This window comes from Rhopalosiphum maidis, chromosome 3 (genome assembly GCF_003676215.2).
Source record: "Rhopalosiphum maidis isolate BTI-1 chromosome 3, ASM367621v3, whole genome shotgun sequence".
In the NCBI taxonomy this organism is placed as follows: domain Eukaryota; kingdom Metazoa; phylum Arthropoda; class Insecta; order Hemiptera; family Aphididae; genus Rhopalosiphum; species Rhopalosiphum maidis.
In genome coordinates, this window is record NC_040879.1 from 4,466,450 (window position 1) to 4,483,533 (window position 17,084).

The following is a 17,084-nucleotide window of genomic DNA, read 5'->3' on the forward strand; positions in this document are numbered from 1 at the left end:
GATAATCAGTCACTTAGCTCTACTCCCTCATAATTGTAAAAATAAACAGACAATCTTCAGCATAAACGATCGGAGTAAAAACTTCATTTACGGTCGGCACACGCATTTCGTGTGCTGTATCATAGTTCAAATTTGTTTAAATCATTTATAAAATGTTTACTATATGGTAGTTTTTATTATAGTTTGTGTTAATATTAAAAAAATACTTTTGAACAAACTACCAAATTTGGTCGCTTTCTGCAAGGTAATTTAAATGCATACAAAAAAAAAAGACTTGAAACATACCTCAAGAGCTTTCAGAGGAGATTCCAATTTTAAAAAGTTGTGATTCATCAAAACATAAAAATCAGTGACATTGACATTATCTTTGTTTTTGCATCCTTCGCTAATAAATATTAAAAATGGCTGAACAGTTTGGCCAAATCTTTGAGCTTTTTCTAATTTAATATTGTCAATTTTTTACAATTGAGAAATATTCTAAAACAAGATAACTATATATTAATAAAAGTTTTGAGAACTTTGATTAATTAAATAATATTATAAAACAATAATTAAATTAGCTTAGTGAATAAATCCTTGTTTTATTTTAGCTTTAGAAAATCTCCAATAATTTTTTTTTTGCTGTATTACCATGTAAGCGCTTATATGATACATAAACTGGATTGAATAACTCCACAAATAATTTTAATGTAGCAATTTTATCATTACCTAAAAATTAAAATCATTTACATAATTTATTATTTTACAATATTAGGTATACTATACTCAAAACAACACACATGTTAAATACTAGGTTATATTACCAGGTTTATGAGGAAATTCTAATTCTACCATTAACATAGGAAAGTTTTGATAAATGTTTGCTTTAAACTTTTTAATATACAATATTAAACTTTTCTTAAATGTTTAAAATTTAACAAAAAATATCATGTTTTTATCTGGATATAAGTTATTCAAATCTATTTCTATCTATAACAATTAATTTATTTAATTTAAAAAATACTAAGAGAAAATTCATTTGCAGCTCTTATTGCAGGATAATCATCAAAATATTTATTTTTATTTTCATTTTCCAACAACATTTTATACCGATAGTTTAACGTTCTGTTCCATTTTTGTTCTACCAAGTCCCAAAGTTTTACTAACTCAAAAGACACTTTTTTAAGTTCAAATGTTGTTATCTTTTGATCAGAACTATTCTGTAACTATGAGTTATGATAATATGGGCCATTTTGTTTCTCATTGATGGTTGTTACATATCAGAGAATTTCAAATGGTTTAGAATTATTTGCCCTTCATAGTATTTCATTAAAATATTTTTTACTTCATTATTTTCCTTCTATATAAAAATATTAAATACATTTCACAGTTAATACTTATCAATTCAACAAGGACTAATAATTAAATTGTGCCTACATCGATTACTTTAGTTGTTCCATCACATATCATTTAGGGATACTTAATATTTCTTTTTGTTTAATATTATTGTCAAAACCTTCACTTGGTGGTTGCTCTTGAACGATTAAATCTTTTTCTACTAAAATAATATGTTTAACTACCTATTTGTGAAACGTTATAATTGAAACTACAACTACTTATATCATTTGTCATTAATATTTTATTGAAATTACCATCAGAAAAAAAGATTATAATCAATATTTGATTCATTCTATAAAATAAGAAAAAAACAGAGTATCGACATTGCAAATCGATACATTGATACATGGTTATTAAAGTACATAGGTAAAGTATAAAGTAACATATAAAATTTTATTTAGAAGCATAGGTATAATTTTTAGTTTATTAATAATTTTGTTATTAGGAATAGTAATTATTTTTATTATTATTATTATTATTACAAATTAACTAAGCAAAAGTGTAACCTGGTAATAGGTACTTTCAGTGTCGCACAAAAATCAGAATTACTCCAGCCGATAATGTTTGAACACGCTTATGGGTGTTTGGATTTTGTAACTTTGCAAAGTTGCAAAAACCAAGCATAAATAAATGTATTGTACCTACATATTGTACTATATATATTAGGGTGTCCCTTATTTTTTTTTTCGCAATTTTGTCAGTCTCACCCACTTAATTTGTGTAAATGCATAAAACTACAAAAAGTTTCAAGTCAATATTTGTGTTTTTATTGTTCGATTTTATTTGAAAGCTTGGTTCAGCTGTACCGCAGCAGTTAGAGCACCGGCAAACGATTTAAATTTTATAAAATGTTTAGAACTATGAAAATGAACACGCCAAAATTTCAAAAGCCGCTATAGCAAAAATTAGTAATCATTTATGGTACTTAACAGAAGAGACAGCAGCATTAGCTTTCTTTGATGACACATTATCAAACGAAATCAAAAAATTAATGGTACAGTCACTTAACAATGATGGAATTCTCCAACCAACTAAGCGTCTTATTGTTTCATTTCAAGATCTTGGCGAAACTTTTTCAGGTATATTATACTATTTATATTATCGTTTTTGATATTTAATTACGTAAGTAATATTATTAAAAGAAAAAAAATTATTTTTTTTTGTAGAAAAAACACTGGCCTCTTTTATATCAAAGAACAGTATGCAATTTTTTTCTCGATTTAATATTAATACGGACTTTTTGAATGATGATCCGAGCACATGGGACACTCAAATTAGTTATTTACACGGGAAAGAAACTGCATGCTCACTAAATGTAGTAAATGATACAGCGGAAAGAGCAGTTAAACTTATGGAAGATTTTCACGGAAGTTTAACCAAAGATGATAAGAAGTCTGAGTTGCTATTACAATGTATACAAGAACACAGAAGACTATATCCTGATTGTAAAAAGGAAACATTGAAAAAACAATTTTAATTAATAAAAATTCATAATAATATTTTAAGAAAAAAAATACTTTCATACACAAAAGTCAATATAACTTGTAAATTATAATAAATAAGAAGAAGTATGTAAGAACATAATTTATAGACAATTTTATTATATTTAAAACATATTATGTAATAAATTTTAATTTTCCTAATTGTAAATGAGTTATATATAGAAATATAAAATTTATCATTAAATTATGAATGAATTAATATACTCAAATTTAAAATTCAAGTCGGCACGGGTTAACCTTAATAGATTGACTCGAAACTTTTTGTAGTTCATTTTTATATGCATATACATAAATTAAGTGGGTGAGACTAACAAAAATGCAAAAAAAAATTTTATAGTTAGATAAGGGACACCCTAATATATATGTATTATACCTTTATATAAGTTAATAAATTCTAGTATTTTTTTATTCCTACAAAAAGAAACATAGATTATTACTTACTGCAATACTTATTACTTGAATCAGTCAGTTGATTCAAATCGGTAATCTTACGCCATACTGAAGATCTAAACTCTGTCTCACGAAAGAACGGGACCGTGTCTCGACCAAAATTGGTCATTTTTTCGCATCCCCACCGCTGCAACGACGACGATGATCGTCGCTGGTGGTCGCCGGCGGTCGTGGTGAGGAGTAAACGGTGTCTGTGTATACGTAGCGTGCCTAGTGATAGTTTCTCCGCCGTATTAGCAATTTGTTTAAAATAATTTTAACAGTGATTTGTGTGATTTTTAATTTCGTGATTGAAATTATAATAATGAGTGAATAGCTTTCCTGTTCAACAACTGGTGATGGCGTTTCGCCGGTAAAAAAAAATCCGAGAGGAAAGGTAACACATTTTTTTATAATTTTATTACTTATATTACAGGGCTTTAAACCGATATTGAATACCGATTTTGAACACCGGTTAAGACCATTAAAAACCAAAATCGATATCGAAACTGTAAACAAAATTGAAAAAAATTATACCGATTTTTGAAACTAAAAACGAAATAGGAAAAAATAAATACCGATATCCAAAACCGAAATCGAAACCGGAAAAAATTGTCGGTTTCAAGCTCTGGATATAATTTATGTATCAAAATATTGTAATATTTCGTTATCTGTAATCAGAATTTAAATTCATCTCATATAGGGTAAAGTATACAGTTATTGGTACTCTTTAGAAAAATGTATATTTGTTTCCAAAATGTCCTAAAACTACAGTTATTGGCACTACAATTCAGTTATTAATTTCTCAATTTCAGTTATTAGCACCCACTTTAAATTGTTTATTTTACAACACATCATATGTATTTGAATGTTTTTTTGAAACAGACCGCAGTTAAAATATATTTATATTAAGTATATATTAATTAATGAATTCATATTCATATATTTTTTTTAACAAAATTCAAGAATAATAATTTACGTTAAGAATAACATTTTTATAACTTTTTTTTAGTTTGTTTGTTCTTGCCAGAAGACGACTATAATAAATGTTTATAAAACAACACTATTGGAACATCCGGATATCAAGTATAAGGAATTAATAAAAAGTGTTTGCAAAACAACAGGAGTGGGAAAAAATACCGTTGGCCAGACAATTTCAGATTATAAAAACACAGGTGTATTAAAATCTCCAAATAAAAACAAAAACCGAGCGACAGTTATCGAAAAAATTGACGATCTTGAAAAAGATGCCGTGCGTCATAAAGTTCACGATTTTTGGTTTAGACGTGAAATACCGACGCTTGATAAAATTCTTATTTCCATCAACGACGACCCCGACCTGCCTCATTTCTCTCGTGCCAAACTTCATAGGCTGCTAAGAAGTATGAATTTTAAATACAGCAAAAGAGGTCGCAATAGTGCAATGATCGAAAAGGACGAAATTGTTATTTGGAGAAATAAATATTTAGAGCAGATTCGGAAATATTGTGCAGAAAGGCGGACTATTTACTACCTGTACGAAACGTGGGTAAATGCAGGTGACGTCCCTAGTAAGATATGGGTTGACAAGACGGTACAATCATGTAAAGACGCATTCCTCAAAAGCCTTACAACCGGTGCAAGCAATCCAACTGGGAAGGGCAAGCGTTTGATTGTTCTCCACATTGGTTCCGAAAACGGATTTGTTCCAAGTGGTCTTTTGTCGTTCGAATCAAAAAAAAATACGAACGATTACCATGACGAGATGTGTGGTGATACTTTTTTTGACTGGATGAAAACCATCGTACCTTTGCTCAAGGACAATTGTGTGATCGTGATGGATAACGCCCCGTATCACAGTGTGAAAGCCGAATCATATCCTACGTCAAATTGGAAAAAAATTGATATAGAGAAGTGGTTGGAGGAACAAGGGGAAGTATTTGAAAAACTCATGCTTAAGATACGGTTATTGGACATTGTGAAGCGCATTAAACCAATGTACAATAAATATGTTATTGACGAATACGTCAAAGAGTATAATAGGGTGATATTGCGGTTACCACCCTATCACTGCGAACTAAATCCAACAGAGTTAGCATGGTTAGTCGTCAAACAACATGTTAAGTCAAATAATTCGACATTTAAATTAAATAATGTACACAAACTTTTAAAAGACGGTATCCACCATTGCACACCTCATATGTGGAAACATTTTATTAATCATACGAAAAAAATCGAAGAAAAATTTTGGAAGATCAACTTTGTCGTGGAGGAAGTAATGGAGAATATGGGTTCGACTATAATGACCATTCCAGGAGAAACTTCATCTGATTCCGATTAAATAAATTTGTTTATTTATATATTATTTAATTATTTTGACTATAACTATATTGTATGTAATTTGATATTTTGAATTTACTATTTTATATTTTGTATGTAATATTAATTCATTTATTTGTATGTATCAATTTATTTTTTTGTTTTTTTAGTATTTAGTGTTTTGTATATATCTACTTTAATATCTTGACTATTTACTTTTGTATTTTATTAAGCTATATCGCCTATATCATTTCATAATACACAAAGTAATTTATTTATTATAAAATAATAAATAATATAATATATTAAAATCACACAAATATTCTTATTACGAAAATGTACATAATATTATTTACCTAATTTACGTATTACGTTACTTATCGGCTAATACTACACGCATAATAAAATATAATACGTATTTTTTGGAAGCGGTGTATATGTTACGCCGAATTCACGAAATTGCCGATTTCATGAAATCGGCAACGTTGTCGCCGAATACGTGAAATCGGCAAGACCTTTCTTAAAAAAATTATAAAACATAATTTAATTTAAATAAATGTATAAAATGCTGGAAATATGTTAAAATCAAATTGTAATAATAAATATTATATGTATATAAAAAATAAATAAAAAAGTGAATAAAAAAAATTGTATTTTATTTAAACATTTTGACAAGTATAGCCTGGGTGGCACGCCAAATTACACATCATATTATTTTTTTTACATGTGCAATTTGTACGACAAGTACAACGTCGATAGCCTTGTCCGGTCCCAATTGACCCCAATCTAACAAGTTCCCGTAATGAATATTCATTTTGTTGAACGTCTGCAGTCGTTAGAGAACAGTACTTTGTAGCTGCCAGACTGTTCCGTTCCAGCCATGTGCTTAAAATCCCTTCTTTAGTCCTTATACGAAATTTACCATCTTTTTCTTCGATGATAACTGCAAGAAGGTTGGCTGCATCTCCTCGCCCTCGATCTACCGACGGGATTGACACCAGCACATTGTCACCAACTTTTAAAGGAGGAAGGATGCCTTTGCCTCTGGTTACCATCCTTTCCGCTTGACATTTTAAATTTTGAGCTGCAATGTTGCGTTGTTTAAGAGCAGGATGATTGAGTTTCGTGTTGATAGATTCAAAACTCTAAAATATATATATAATATGATATACAAATAATAAAAAATAATAAATAATCAATAATTTAAATTACATTTTATGCATAGACTTACTTTGTCGGTGTCACTTTCAATATCCAAAATTTTTTGCGTGGTCTTTATTAATTTCTCGAATTTTTGTTCTATTTTATTTTCTGGAATAATATTATGCTGCGAGCACGCAGTAGTAGCTTCTAATACTTCTTCTGTATCTTGCGTTCACTCTAAATCTATTGTCTATAAAAAATATTACGTTTTAATTATTTAGTTGTTATCGTCAAAAATACGTTTGTCTCGCGAATACGGATAATCGAAATACGATTAATCGATGTTCCGCTGCAAATAGAAATGCTCTATACCAGTGGTTGGTAACCTTTTTGGACTTTCGGGCCACATTCATGAATTAAAAAGAGTTCACCGGATAAAAATAGAAATTTTACATTCTTAAATTATAATAAAAAAATGTTGCAGTTCTAAAATTTAAAGCGGGCCGTGTACATTAGCGGCGCGGGCTGCTAGTGGCCGACCACTACTCTTTACTATAAATTATAGTAATATTTAAATTTTATTTTTATTTTTCTAACTTTTAACTTATAATATAAAAATATAAAAAAAAATAAAATATTTTTGAATTATTACTCACTTCAGTATTGAGTACTTGTACGTCCTCATTGTCCTCTTTGTCCTCATTTAAAAGCATTTTCAGTATATCCTCTTCTAATGTACCTGTCATTATATTTTCTACCAACTGTCGAGGTACTTTTGTTGCCAGTCCTATCCGTGGTTTTTGACCAAAGACTGCTTCGTATGGAGTCATTTTTATAGCTTCGTGATATGTCGTATTAACACCCCATTGTACAAAGGCGATGCCGTAACTCCACGCCGCAGTTTTATTATCTCGCATCCACGCCACCAGTGAATCCTTCAACGTACAATTACCTCTTTCTACAGATCCTTGGCTTTGTGGATAACGTGGCCGACCATTTACTAGTATTAGATCGGGCCACAATGATGCTAATTCAGTTATAATATCGGCTGTGAATTCGCGACCATTATCGGACTGCAGAACGTGAGGGGCACCAAACGTCAAAAATATGTTTAATAATTCTTTGGCCACTTCCGAAGCCTTTTTGCATTTCAATGGCCGGAAAATTGAAAATTTGGTTAAGTGTTCTTTATAATGAAGGATAAATTTAAAATCACCATCCGGTAAACTTTGAAAGTCGACAAGATCGACTTGACCGCGTTCATTTAAAGAGGAAGATAAAATAGGCCGCACAACAACACCTCGCGTACATTTTTTTTTTGATTTTTCCGCACACCTTTCACAATTAGCAATGTAAGCTTTTACAGCAGCCATTGTAATATTAGAATAGTGTTCCATTATTTTCTTGTGTGTTTTTGTTTCACCTTTATGTCCACTGGCCACATGCATATCACGAATAATACTAGTGAAATTTTCAACTACTGCCATAATGCGTTGATCGCGCTTTCGTCGAACTCATCGAACGCCAGCTACCTCGATTAGTTCAAATTTTTCACGGATATGATAATACCGTCTATCTTTATTTATAGAATTGTCATCAGTTAAAATTTTAACAGCTTCTGCATCTCTTTCTGCTGTCCATTTAGAGTCCATAGTTATAATAGTTGTTATAAAAAATAAAAATATTAGGTAATATCGCAACGTAAGCGCACTTATAGAACCGTTCAACGTTCGTACTTCACACACTATTAGCACCAGATGAATCGAAGTGTTCAAGATATAATATGATTATCATTTATCGCGATATTTTATTATCATAGGTAATAAAGATTACGGCATAATGCGGTGGTAATGCGATCAGCACACGTGCAATTATTGTTTATTTATAATCCACTATTTGTAATTATGTCATAATAATATGTTACCGAATTTATGGAATCGGCAGAAAAAGTCTGCTTAATTCATGAAATCGGCAATTTCGTGAATTCGGCGTAACATATACACGGCGGCGACGTGAACCGATCGTTCTCCGTCGTGATATATCGGTACCTAGAGTGCGCGTGCAGCGTGCTGGACGGCCGGGCAGCTCATTCTACATGCGCGAAATAGTCCCGTTCTTTCGTAAGACAGGCTTATATAACCTATTTTAGTAAGTATTAATTCTTTCACGATTAATTTGTTTAAAGATTTAAATGCATGTTAATTTATTTCTTGATCTAACAAAAGTAAAATATAAATTAATTGATTTAGGTACTCGTCTGTTACATACAATTACAGTATTACCCATGGTTATATAATTAGTATAATTAGTTTATATACATTTTATGTAAATTGACTTATTAATTCTATTTATCCTACAATTATATAAAAAGTCAAATATTATCTTATTAAATAGGTGACAATTAGTGATGCTATAAATATTATTATGTATAATACTGTTATGTATTAATGTATATGTATTATAGAATAAAACATGCCTTTAAAATAATCAATTATTTCTTGCGGTAAATTTATTGATTTTAAAATTTGAACAACAAATTCATCGGCCATAATATTATTTAATTAATTTATAAAACAATTTGAAAAAACTACATTAGGTAGAACGTGCAAAAATAAGCAACAACAATGAGCAGTTTATACCTATAAATTCGTAACGTGACTTTTTTGTAAGAAGAGAACCGAGTGCAATATGATAGATGAGTACCTATTGAGTAAAGCGGTTAAACTAGTTTACACTGTCTGCAGTCTGCACTCTACAGTGACATCAAATAATTATAAAAATAAAATTGAAAATTACGAGTTATCATAGGAGAACACGTAAACAAAAAATAATATTGGGTATATTATCAGCTATATTAAATTATAAATAGAATATTTCAACAATAATGCCTATTTTTATTTTCTATTTCAATTCCAGTTATCCGTTTATTATCATTGGTTATAGTTGCAACATTTTTAATCACTGAAATAGTTACTAATAAAATACAGAGACCGCATAAATGTAACTAAATGGGATTGTTAACACTATCATATAAAATGTTATATTACACAATTAAAAGATTGTAATATTTCAATACAGCAATTAAATTTATTCAATACATGTAACTAAATGATATAGTTAAGATAATAAAATAAAATATTATATCAATAGAAATCTTGTTCTCTCAACTAAAATTTATCCAACTATTAACTATAATATAAATATTTTTTTCCGTGTGTAAGGCGCTAAATAAAAAACTTGAACAAAACCGTATTGATTTCAGTAGGGACTTTAGAACCAGTTTAGCTGAGATAAATGACAGGTTTAACCGTCACCAAAACATATTAAACAAGTTACTTCAAGACTCAAAACTTGATAAGAATATTGAAGAATTACGTGCTAATTTAGGTTTCGCCAATGGACAATATCAATGCGAACAACAGAAATTAAGAACTGAGTGTAAGTAATATACTAATCAACAGATATCGAATTATAAACATGAAACGAAGTAAGAATTATCAAGCCCAACGGAACGAGTATGTCTAGTCGAGGGGCAAGCTGTAAGTCTAGCTGTGGTGGAGAACGTAATAAAAAAATGCAGACGCATGAGACTACGTCGAGTATTCCACGCATGTCAACGTTCGATCCAACGCCCATAATCGGAAATGCAATTACATGTCCATGACCTGAACTTTGTAATGTATTTTCGTCCACGGTCATTCACAATACCTAATTACAAGCGCAATGAACGATATTAATAACAGTGCTTATCGTTTTGACGTACCGAGTATGATAACGTCTCAAGAGTTTTCCCGGATACCTCAGTCATATAATTTTAACCAAAGCTTCGTTAATCGCACGGAAAAAATAAAAGATATCGTCCCGGGTATTTAACGGTAATATTGATCCGATACACCCCGAAGAATTTCTTGAAAAACTTAATAATTACTTTCAAAATCAAGTGTTCATCGACTTAGCAAAAATTAACGCCGCATGCAGCGGCTCAGGTAGGGCTAAAAGTTGGTCCTATACACTAAGTCCCATAGTTTTATTTGATCAATTTCTTGAACGTTTTCGACGACACTTTTGGTGTCCTATCAAACAAGAAAAAGTACGTAACGAATTCTATCGTCCACATTACCATCAAGATACATCGAGTCTACAACAGCACACCATTGATTGGGTCAACAAAGTTCGGTACTTACAACTTCCTATTCCGGATACCGAAAAGATTAAAAGACTACTATCACACTATCCCCGATCGATGTCCAATACGATTCGTAATCTTTGACTACGTACCGTGGATGAGTTAATAAATGAAATTAGTTATTATGAATATACTTCCGAACCGTCGAATAACAATCAAAACAATCAAATCGCTAACAATATTGTTGCAAATCGTGACGGTAATGAAGGCAATAATATTAATAATTCATTTCAAGATAACGGTAACACGAACGATAATTCTCGATATCATGGTCGAAATTTCAATTCAAACTATAATCACAATAACCGTGATAATAGTAATAATAATAGAAATAACAATTATCGTTCTAATTATCAAACTTCAGTCGCCACGAAAATAGTAACGGCATTACTCCACAAACGACAAATATGAGCCGTGGAGCAACGGATAACCTAGTAAACGGTCCCGACCAGGGAAACGCGAACGGACAGATTTCGTAAGGACCGAGGTCATGTTCCTCCTCATTGTCAACAGTCCTCAAACCATTAATATATTATCACATCTACTAACCGAAAATCAACTTCAACCCGAAAAACTGTCGTTTACACCGAAAATGTAAATCAAAATTTTTAATCATGAGTACTCTGTCATATTGGATACCGGTGCCTCAGTTACGACCATGTCTGACCATTTTTTTAAAATTTTAACAAACCAAATTTCCAAAACAATGTTTACCTATTTTTACGATTACTGGCATAACTGTTTCGACCGCCCTCATAGGTAAGAATAAGAAAATTCATACTCAGACGTTTTTGGAAATTGACGTACATAATGTTAAATCAAATGGTATATTTTTAATTATTCCTAGTCTATTAACGTAACTTATTCTGGGAAACGACTGGTTAACAGATAATAAAATCATTATTATTTACAACAATAAAATTATTTCTTCTCCGTTGTGGAACGATAATCCCAACGTAATTAATGAGTCCGATAAAATCGATATAAATTTCGACCCTATAATAAATCATATATCTTTAACGACGAATATAACCACGTTGATAACGAAATCTGTCTATCATATCCGTTAAGCCACAATTATATTGAGCGATTTCACACGCTTGTCGCCTGCGAATTAACTCGCTGCGATTAAAGTCGCTCAATGTAATCGGTCTAGTCGCTTACTCGCCGCGTGTTGAATACTCGCTGCTCGCTCGCGATTAAAGTTGACGGCCGGGCTACTTTAGTCGCAAGTCGCTGGCGTTTTTACACTTCAGCGAGTAAAATCGTTCAATGTAATCGCCCTAGCTGGCAAAATCGCTAGTATGCCAGTGAGTAGTGACTGGTCAAAATGTCGGAAGCTGTAGTTCGCGCGGGAGTTGTTGTGATTTCTCATTTATTGCGACAGGAATTGGAAAAGAAAAAGTATAAAAAGAAAAGATTATGGATCAGAAGTTGGATTTCAAGGCGAGATAAATATGGTGCATCCAGTACATTATTAGAAAAATTAAAATACGAAGACTCTACAGCCTACCGAAATATTCTAAGGATGAACGGGGCCCAGTTTGATACATTGTTAGAGATGATTGACGACCTAATAAAGAAAGAAGACACTCAAATGAGGATGGCGATTCCGTCGAAAATAAAACTGGAAATAACTTTACGTTATTTAGCTTCTGGGGATTCAGTTAAGTCTTTACGATATCTTTTTCGCGTTCCTGAATGTACAATTTCAGTATTTTTACCCGATGTACTTACTGCGATTTCTCAAGTGTTGGAACCATTTATTAAAGTTAGTATAATAATAAAAAAATAAGGCACTAATAAATAAAGTTAACCCTGCATCAGTCGCGTTGTTTAATATCACACAAGTAGTCGCGCGTCTACATTTGTAGAACAATCACAATTGTTGTCATTAATAATTTGTTATTACAAAATAAATAAACGATTTAACCAAATTATTCAATAATCATATTAAATGTATATTTTTAATCAAATTGTTGTACAATATTAATTAATTTAATATACATATGTCGAAAGTCCTATTACAATTTAAAGGAGTTAAAATATTATACATGAATGCTTATAATTATTTTGTTAGTCTTTTAATTTTAAGTTTTACTTAGTATCCATTTCATCTGAAGATGTACTGTATTGTTTTTTATTGAAACAACAATCGCATATATATTTGAGGTGATCGTTGCATACCCATTTATAGCAAGTTTCGCATGAATTACGTGTGCTTTTGTTACGTGCTCGTCCACATAGATGACATTTACCAACTCCACCTGGGCGTTTTGTTTTTACATTTTTTTCTGTTTCTGTTTCCTTTTCCAATTCTAATAATTTTCTCCCTCGAAATCTTATGGATTTTGGTAAATTTTTATTGAGTATTCGTCTCTCTGTATTTGGTCTAATTAGACAAAGCGCAAGTTTTCCAAAAAGTCTGCTCTGTTTACTTTAGTATAATTCTTATTAGCGGAGTATACATTCAAAGCATTAATACAAGAAATATTTAATAAATTAAAAAATATTGTTAAAGGCCAACGTCGGGAGTTTCTAGCGACATCATACAAACTGCACATTTGATCCAAGCGGTCAACACCACATTTTGTTTAATTATAAAATGTAATAATGTCTGGTTTTTTTTTATCTCCAGTTGTCGGATCAATATTATTATCGTGATGAAGTGTAGAAACAGCAATCACTACTTTATTTTTTTTAGGTACATATGATGTCAATGTGCAATCTTTGTGAAATCCAAATAATGATGAATTTATTGGTCTATTTTTTGGGTCTGCAAATTGTTTTGGAATACATGTTTTATTACGTCTCATAGTTCCAACTACAGTTAATTTTTTTTTCTAATAGTTGAAGTACTAAAGGGAGAGATGTGAACCAATTATCTATTGTTATGTTACGTTTAGTGCCCTCAATCGGTTGGACAAGTCTGGTCACAACGTTATTTGGACTATTATTTATTTTGTAAGGCCCATCAGGTTGTGTGCCTACATACACTTCTAAATTGTATGTATACGCATTTTTGACATCAACGAGGGCGAATATTTTTATGCCATATCGCGCGGGTTTACTGGGTATATATTGACGGAATGAGCAGCGACCACGAAAAGAAATCAACTGCTCATTTATAGTTAAGTACTCACTAGGTATAAAATTGGTTTGAAAATTTTGTAATATTATTTCAAACAATTCTCTGATAGCAGCTAATTTGTCTATCTCCCTCCTTTGTTCTCGATCAGTAAAATTATCAAAACGTAAATTTCGCATTAAAAAACAAAACCGTTGGCTACTCATTGCTAAATAAATTGTTTCAATACCAGTACCCTTAGTGTCATCAAATAATTTTAAAATATTTTGCCGCCCTGATTTTGATACGCCCGCTAGTATAAGTATACCAATAGCAGCTCTTATTTCTGTTTCATCCGTTTCCTTTGTATCACGTTCACGACTATATTTATTCTGAATTACTTGAATTTTGATGTTTGTGCTTTTTGTTATTATTGAAATTACTGAATCGTCAAAGAAAAGAGAAAAACATTCCATATGTGATTTTTTATTTTTAGCGTTTGATTTAGGCCCCGGTAAATGCGTTATTATATTATGAGAACGTGTTCTACTATTTTGTGGAGGAACTTTTTTTTTCCACTTTGTTTGATCTTTCCCGATATAATATTTGTTTTGAACAATTAACCCAATATTATCATCACCAGAAGTGGACTCACCTTCATACTCATCATCAGTATATTCTTGTTCTGTATTCGAATCTTTGCACTGTTCTTCAACATGATCAGTTTCTAATTCTTCATTACTATCTACGCTAACACCTTCAATCAACTCTTCTTCTTCTTCTTCTTCAAGCCATTGCTCAATAACATTATCCATTTTCTAAAGTAAAATTATTTTACAAAATAAATAAAGAAAAAGTATCATGACATGGGTACAAATAATATAAATAATTTATATAGGTACCAAAAACAATAACATATAAGTAGGTTATATTATATAAATGTTATATAATATAAATTATAATGTATAACGTTAATATAAGTTTAAACTATTTCATTTTAATACAAATTACGGGAGTTTAAAATATGAGATGTAGTATAAAAGTTACGTACCTGAGTCGTCGCGTAATCTACAATAGTAGAACATAAAACTTGATTGCTCAATATACGGAACTACACTGAAAGATAAACTCCGAAATCATTACAGTTTTCAATCATATAATGTTGTTAAAAGGTATTTAGTTTATCATTGTCATTGGGTAATTCCAAAACCATCTAAAATTAAATTGATTATCACTGTACTACAATAGTAGAACGCGCGACTGATGCAGGGTTAAATTAAACTAAATATCAACAAAATTCTTTTATTTATTTTTTTTAAACTGTATCATTATTAAATTGTATAATATAATAATTAATTTTAAATTCATACAAATTATTGGTCATTGTCTGAAAAAGAATTTATGATAGCTTGGCTTAACATATCGTATTCCTCGTTCACACGCGGAGTAGATGTATAATTACTTATTGAACTTGACGAGGTAGATGGTGATGCGACATTTACATGAAGTTGTTCCGTGTATGGTAATGGTTGTTGATGGTATTGTTGAGGTAGAGGTTCCAAAGTAGATAATCTGAACCGAATAATACATCTTTGTATTTCAGACTGTAACAAAATAGCATGGCGTTGTGGTAGTTGGCGAAGCTCGTATGCAACGTACTTTCCAAAGTGATCATACGCTTTTTCTTCATTTGCACTCTGAGCGATTTTGTCTAATTGTTCAATTGCAATTGCTATATTAGGGGCTGTTTGCTTTTTAATTTTTTTTATTGACCCTGATGGTGGTTTCATTTTTGTTGACGACGGTCTTGGTCTCCCAATTGTTTCATCTATTTGAATATCGTTTATGGGTCCCCTTGTTGAACCTTCTTTTTCAATTTCTTCGATTGGGTTAGATTCCACCTCATTCGAACATTGACTTAAATTGGTTAAAATCTAAACAATAATAATCAATTTAGAAATTTAGATTATTTATAATATGATTCCATACATAATTAAAAAAAAATGATTATACAATATAAACTTAATTTAAATTTAAAATTCTCAGGTGCCTGCGACTGCTGATGAATGGGAGAAAATAAAGGATACATTTTTTCATCGTTGGAATTTTCCAATGTGTTGTGGTGCAATCGACGGAAAACATGTGATAATTAAACGACCTCCTGGTTCTGGCTCATCATTTTATAATTATAAAAAAACCTATAGTATTATATTGTTCGCAATGGTTGACGGTGATTATTGTTTTACATACATCGATATAGGAGCTGATGGCCGAGCTAGTGATAGTGGAATATTTCGAGATAGTACCTTAAATATCGCATTAGAAAATAATACCTTAGGTATGCCCGAAAAATGTGTTATTATTGGCGATGATGCATTTCCATTAAAAACAAACTTATTAAAACCATACAGTAAAACTGGACTTAATAATTATGAAATGATTTTTAACTATCGTCTTTCACGTGCTAGAAGGGTGGTGAAGAACGCATTTGGCATTCTGGTGTGGTGATTCCGAATATTTTCTAAACCAATTGATCTACAGACAAAAACAATAGATAAATTAATATATGCAGCTTGTAGTCTAACACAACTGGATACGTAAAACTACTCCAAATAGCTATATACCTCCACAAGCAGTTGACCAAGAGGATTTTAACAACGGAAATATTATTCCTGGGGAATGGAGAGAATACGTGAATAATCTAGAAACTGTCAATAGAATGGGCAGCAACAACTATAAACGAGCTGCAGAAGATGTTAGGAGTTCATTGGCAAAATATTTTATAGAGGAAAATCCTTTACCGTGGCAATGGGAGAAAGTTGGCATAACTATATAAATAAACCTAATGAATTTATTTAAAGTACTTTTAAGTAATCAATTATGAAAAATTAAATTTAAAGTATAAGCAAATAAATACATGTTAAGCTATTCATTTACGTTACATTTATATTTATAAAATTAAACAAAATATTCTCTCATTTATATTGTCTGAGTTTTGTTCATTATGAAATATTTATCATTGCACATTATATACTAATTTTAAATAGGAAATAGTTTCTGCATACTTTGAATATTGGTATTA

The 17,084-nt window shown here is 30.8% G+C and overlaps 3 protein-coding genes across 3 annotated transcripts; 1 reads left to right on the plus strand and 2 right to left on the minus strand.

The window, feature by feature from the left end:
• Window positions 1–6,265: 6,265 nt before the first annotated feature.
• On the minus strand, window positions 6,266–6,661 carry LOC113560231. The gene has a single exon (XM_026965992.1). The coding sequence runs from the start codon at window positions 6,659–6,661 to the stop codon at window positions 6,266–6,268; it is 396 nt and encodes a 131-aa protein (XP_026821793.1).
• Window positions 6,662–7,242: 581 nt separating this feature from the next.
• LOC113560049 (KRAB-A domain-containing protein 2-like) lies at window positions 7,243–8,236 on the minus strand. The gene is made up of 2 exons (XM_026965829.1): window positions 7,402–8,236; window positions 7,243–7,301 (listed from the first exon to the last, which is right to left on the minus strand). The coding sequence occupies exons 1-2, from the start codon at window positions 8,234–8,236 to the stop codon at window positions 7,243–7,245; spliced, it is 894 nt and encodes a 297-aa protein (XP_026821630.1).
• A 4,029-nt stretch (window positions 8,237–12,265) lies between these two features.
• Window positions 12,266–16,838, plus strand: LOC113560050 (protein ANTAGONIST OF LIKE HETEROCHROMATIN PROTEIN 1-like). The gene is made up of 3 exons (XM_026965830.1): window positions 12,266–12,706; window positions 16,049–16,506; window positions 16,619–16,838. The coding sequence occupies exons 1-3, from the start codon at window positions 12,266–12,268 to the stop codon at window positions 16,836–16,838; spliced, it is 1,119 nt and encodes a 372-aa protein (XP_026821631.1).
• Window positions 16,839–17,084: the final 246 nt, after the last annotated feature.

Excerpts from the sequence above, each read along its gene's own strand:
- LOC113560049 (XM_026965829.1), bottom strand. The coding sequence starts at position 8,236 with ATGGCAGTAGTTGAAAATTTCACTAGTATTATTCGTGATATGCATGTG. Across the intron at positions 7,302-7,401 it reads AGTACTCAATACTGAAGTGA|TAAAGAGTAGTGGTCGGCCA; the intron begins GTAATAATTCAA and ends TATAATTTATAG.
- LOC113560231 (XM_026965992.1), bottom strand. The coding sequence starts at position 6,661 with ATGGTAACCAGAGGCAAAGGCATCCTTCCTCCTTTAAAAGTTGGTGAC.
- LOC113560050 (XM_026965830.1), top strand. The coding sequence starts at position 12,266 with ATGTCGGAAGCTGTAGTTCGCGCGGGAGTTGTTGTGATTTCTCATTTA. Across the intron at positions 12,707-16,048 it reads TGTTGGAACCATTTATTAAA|GTGCCTGCGACTGCTGATGA; the intron begins GTTAGTATAATA and ends TAAAATTCTCAG. Across the intron at positions 16,507-16,618 it reads GCATTTGGCATTCTGGTGTG|CTATATACCTCCACAAGCAG; the intron begins GTGATTCCGAAT and ends TACTCCAAATAG.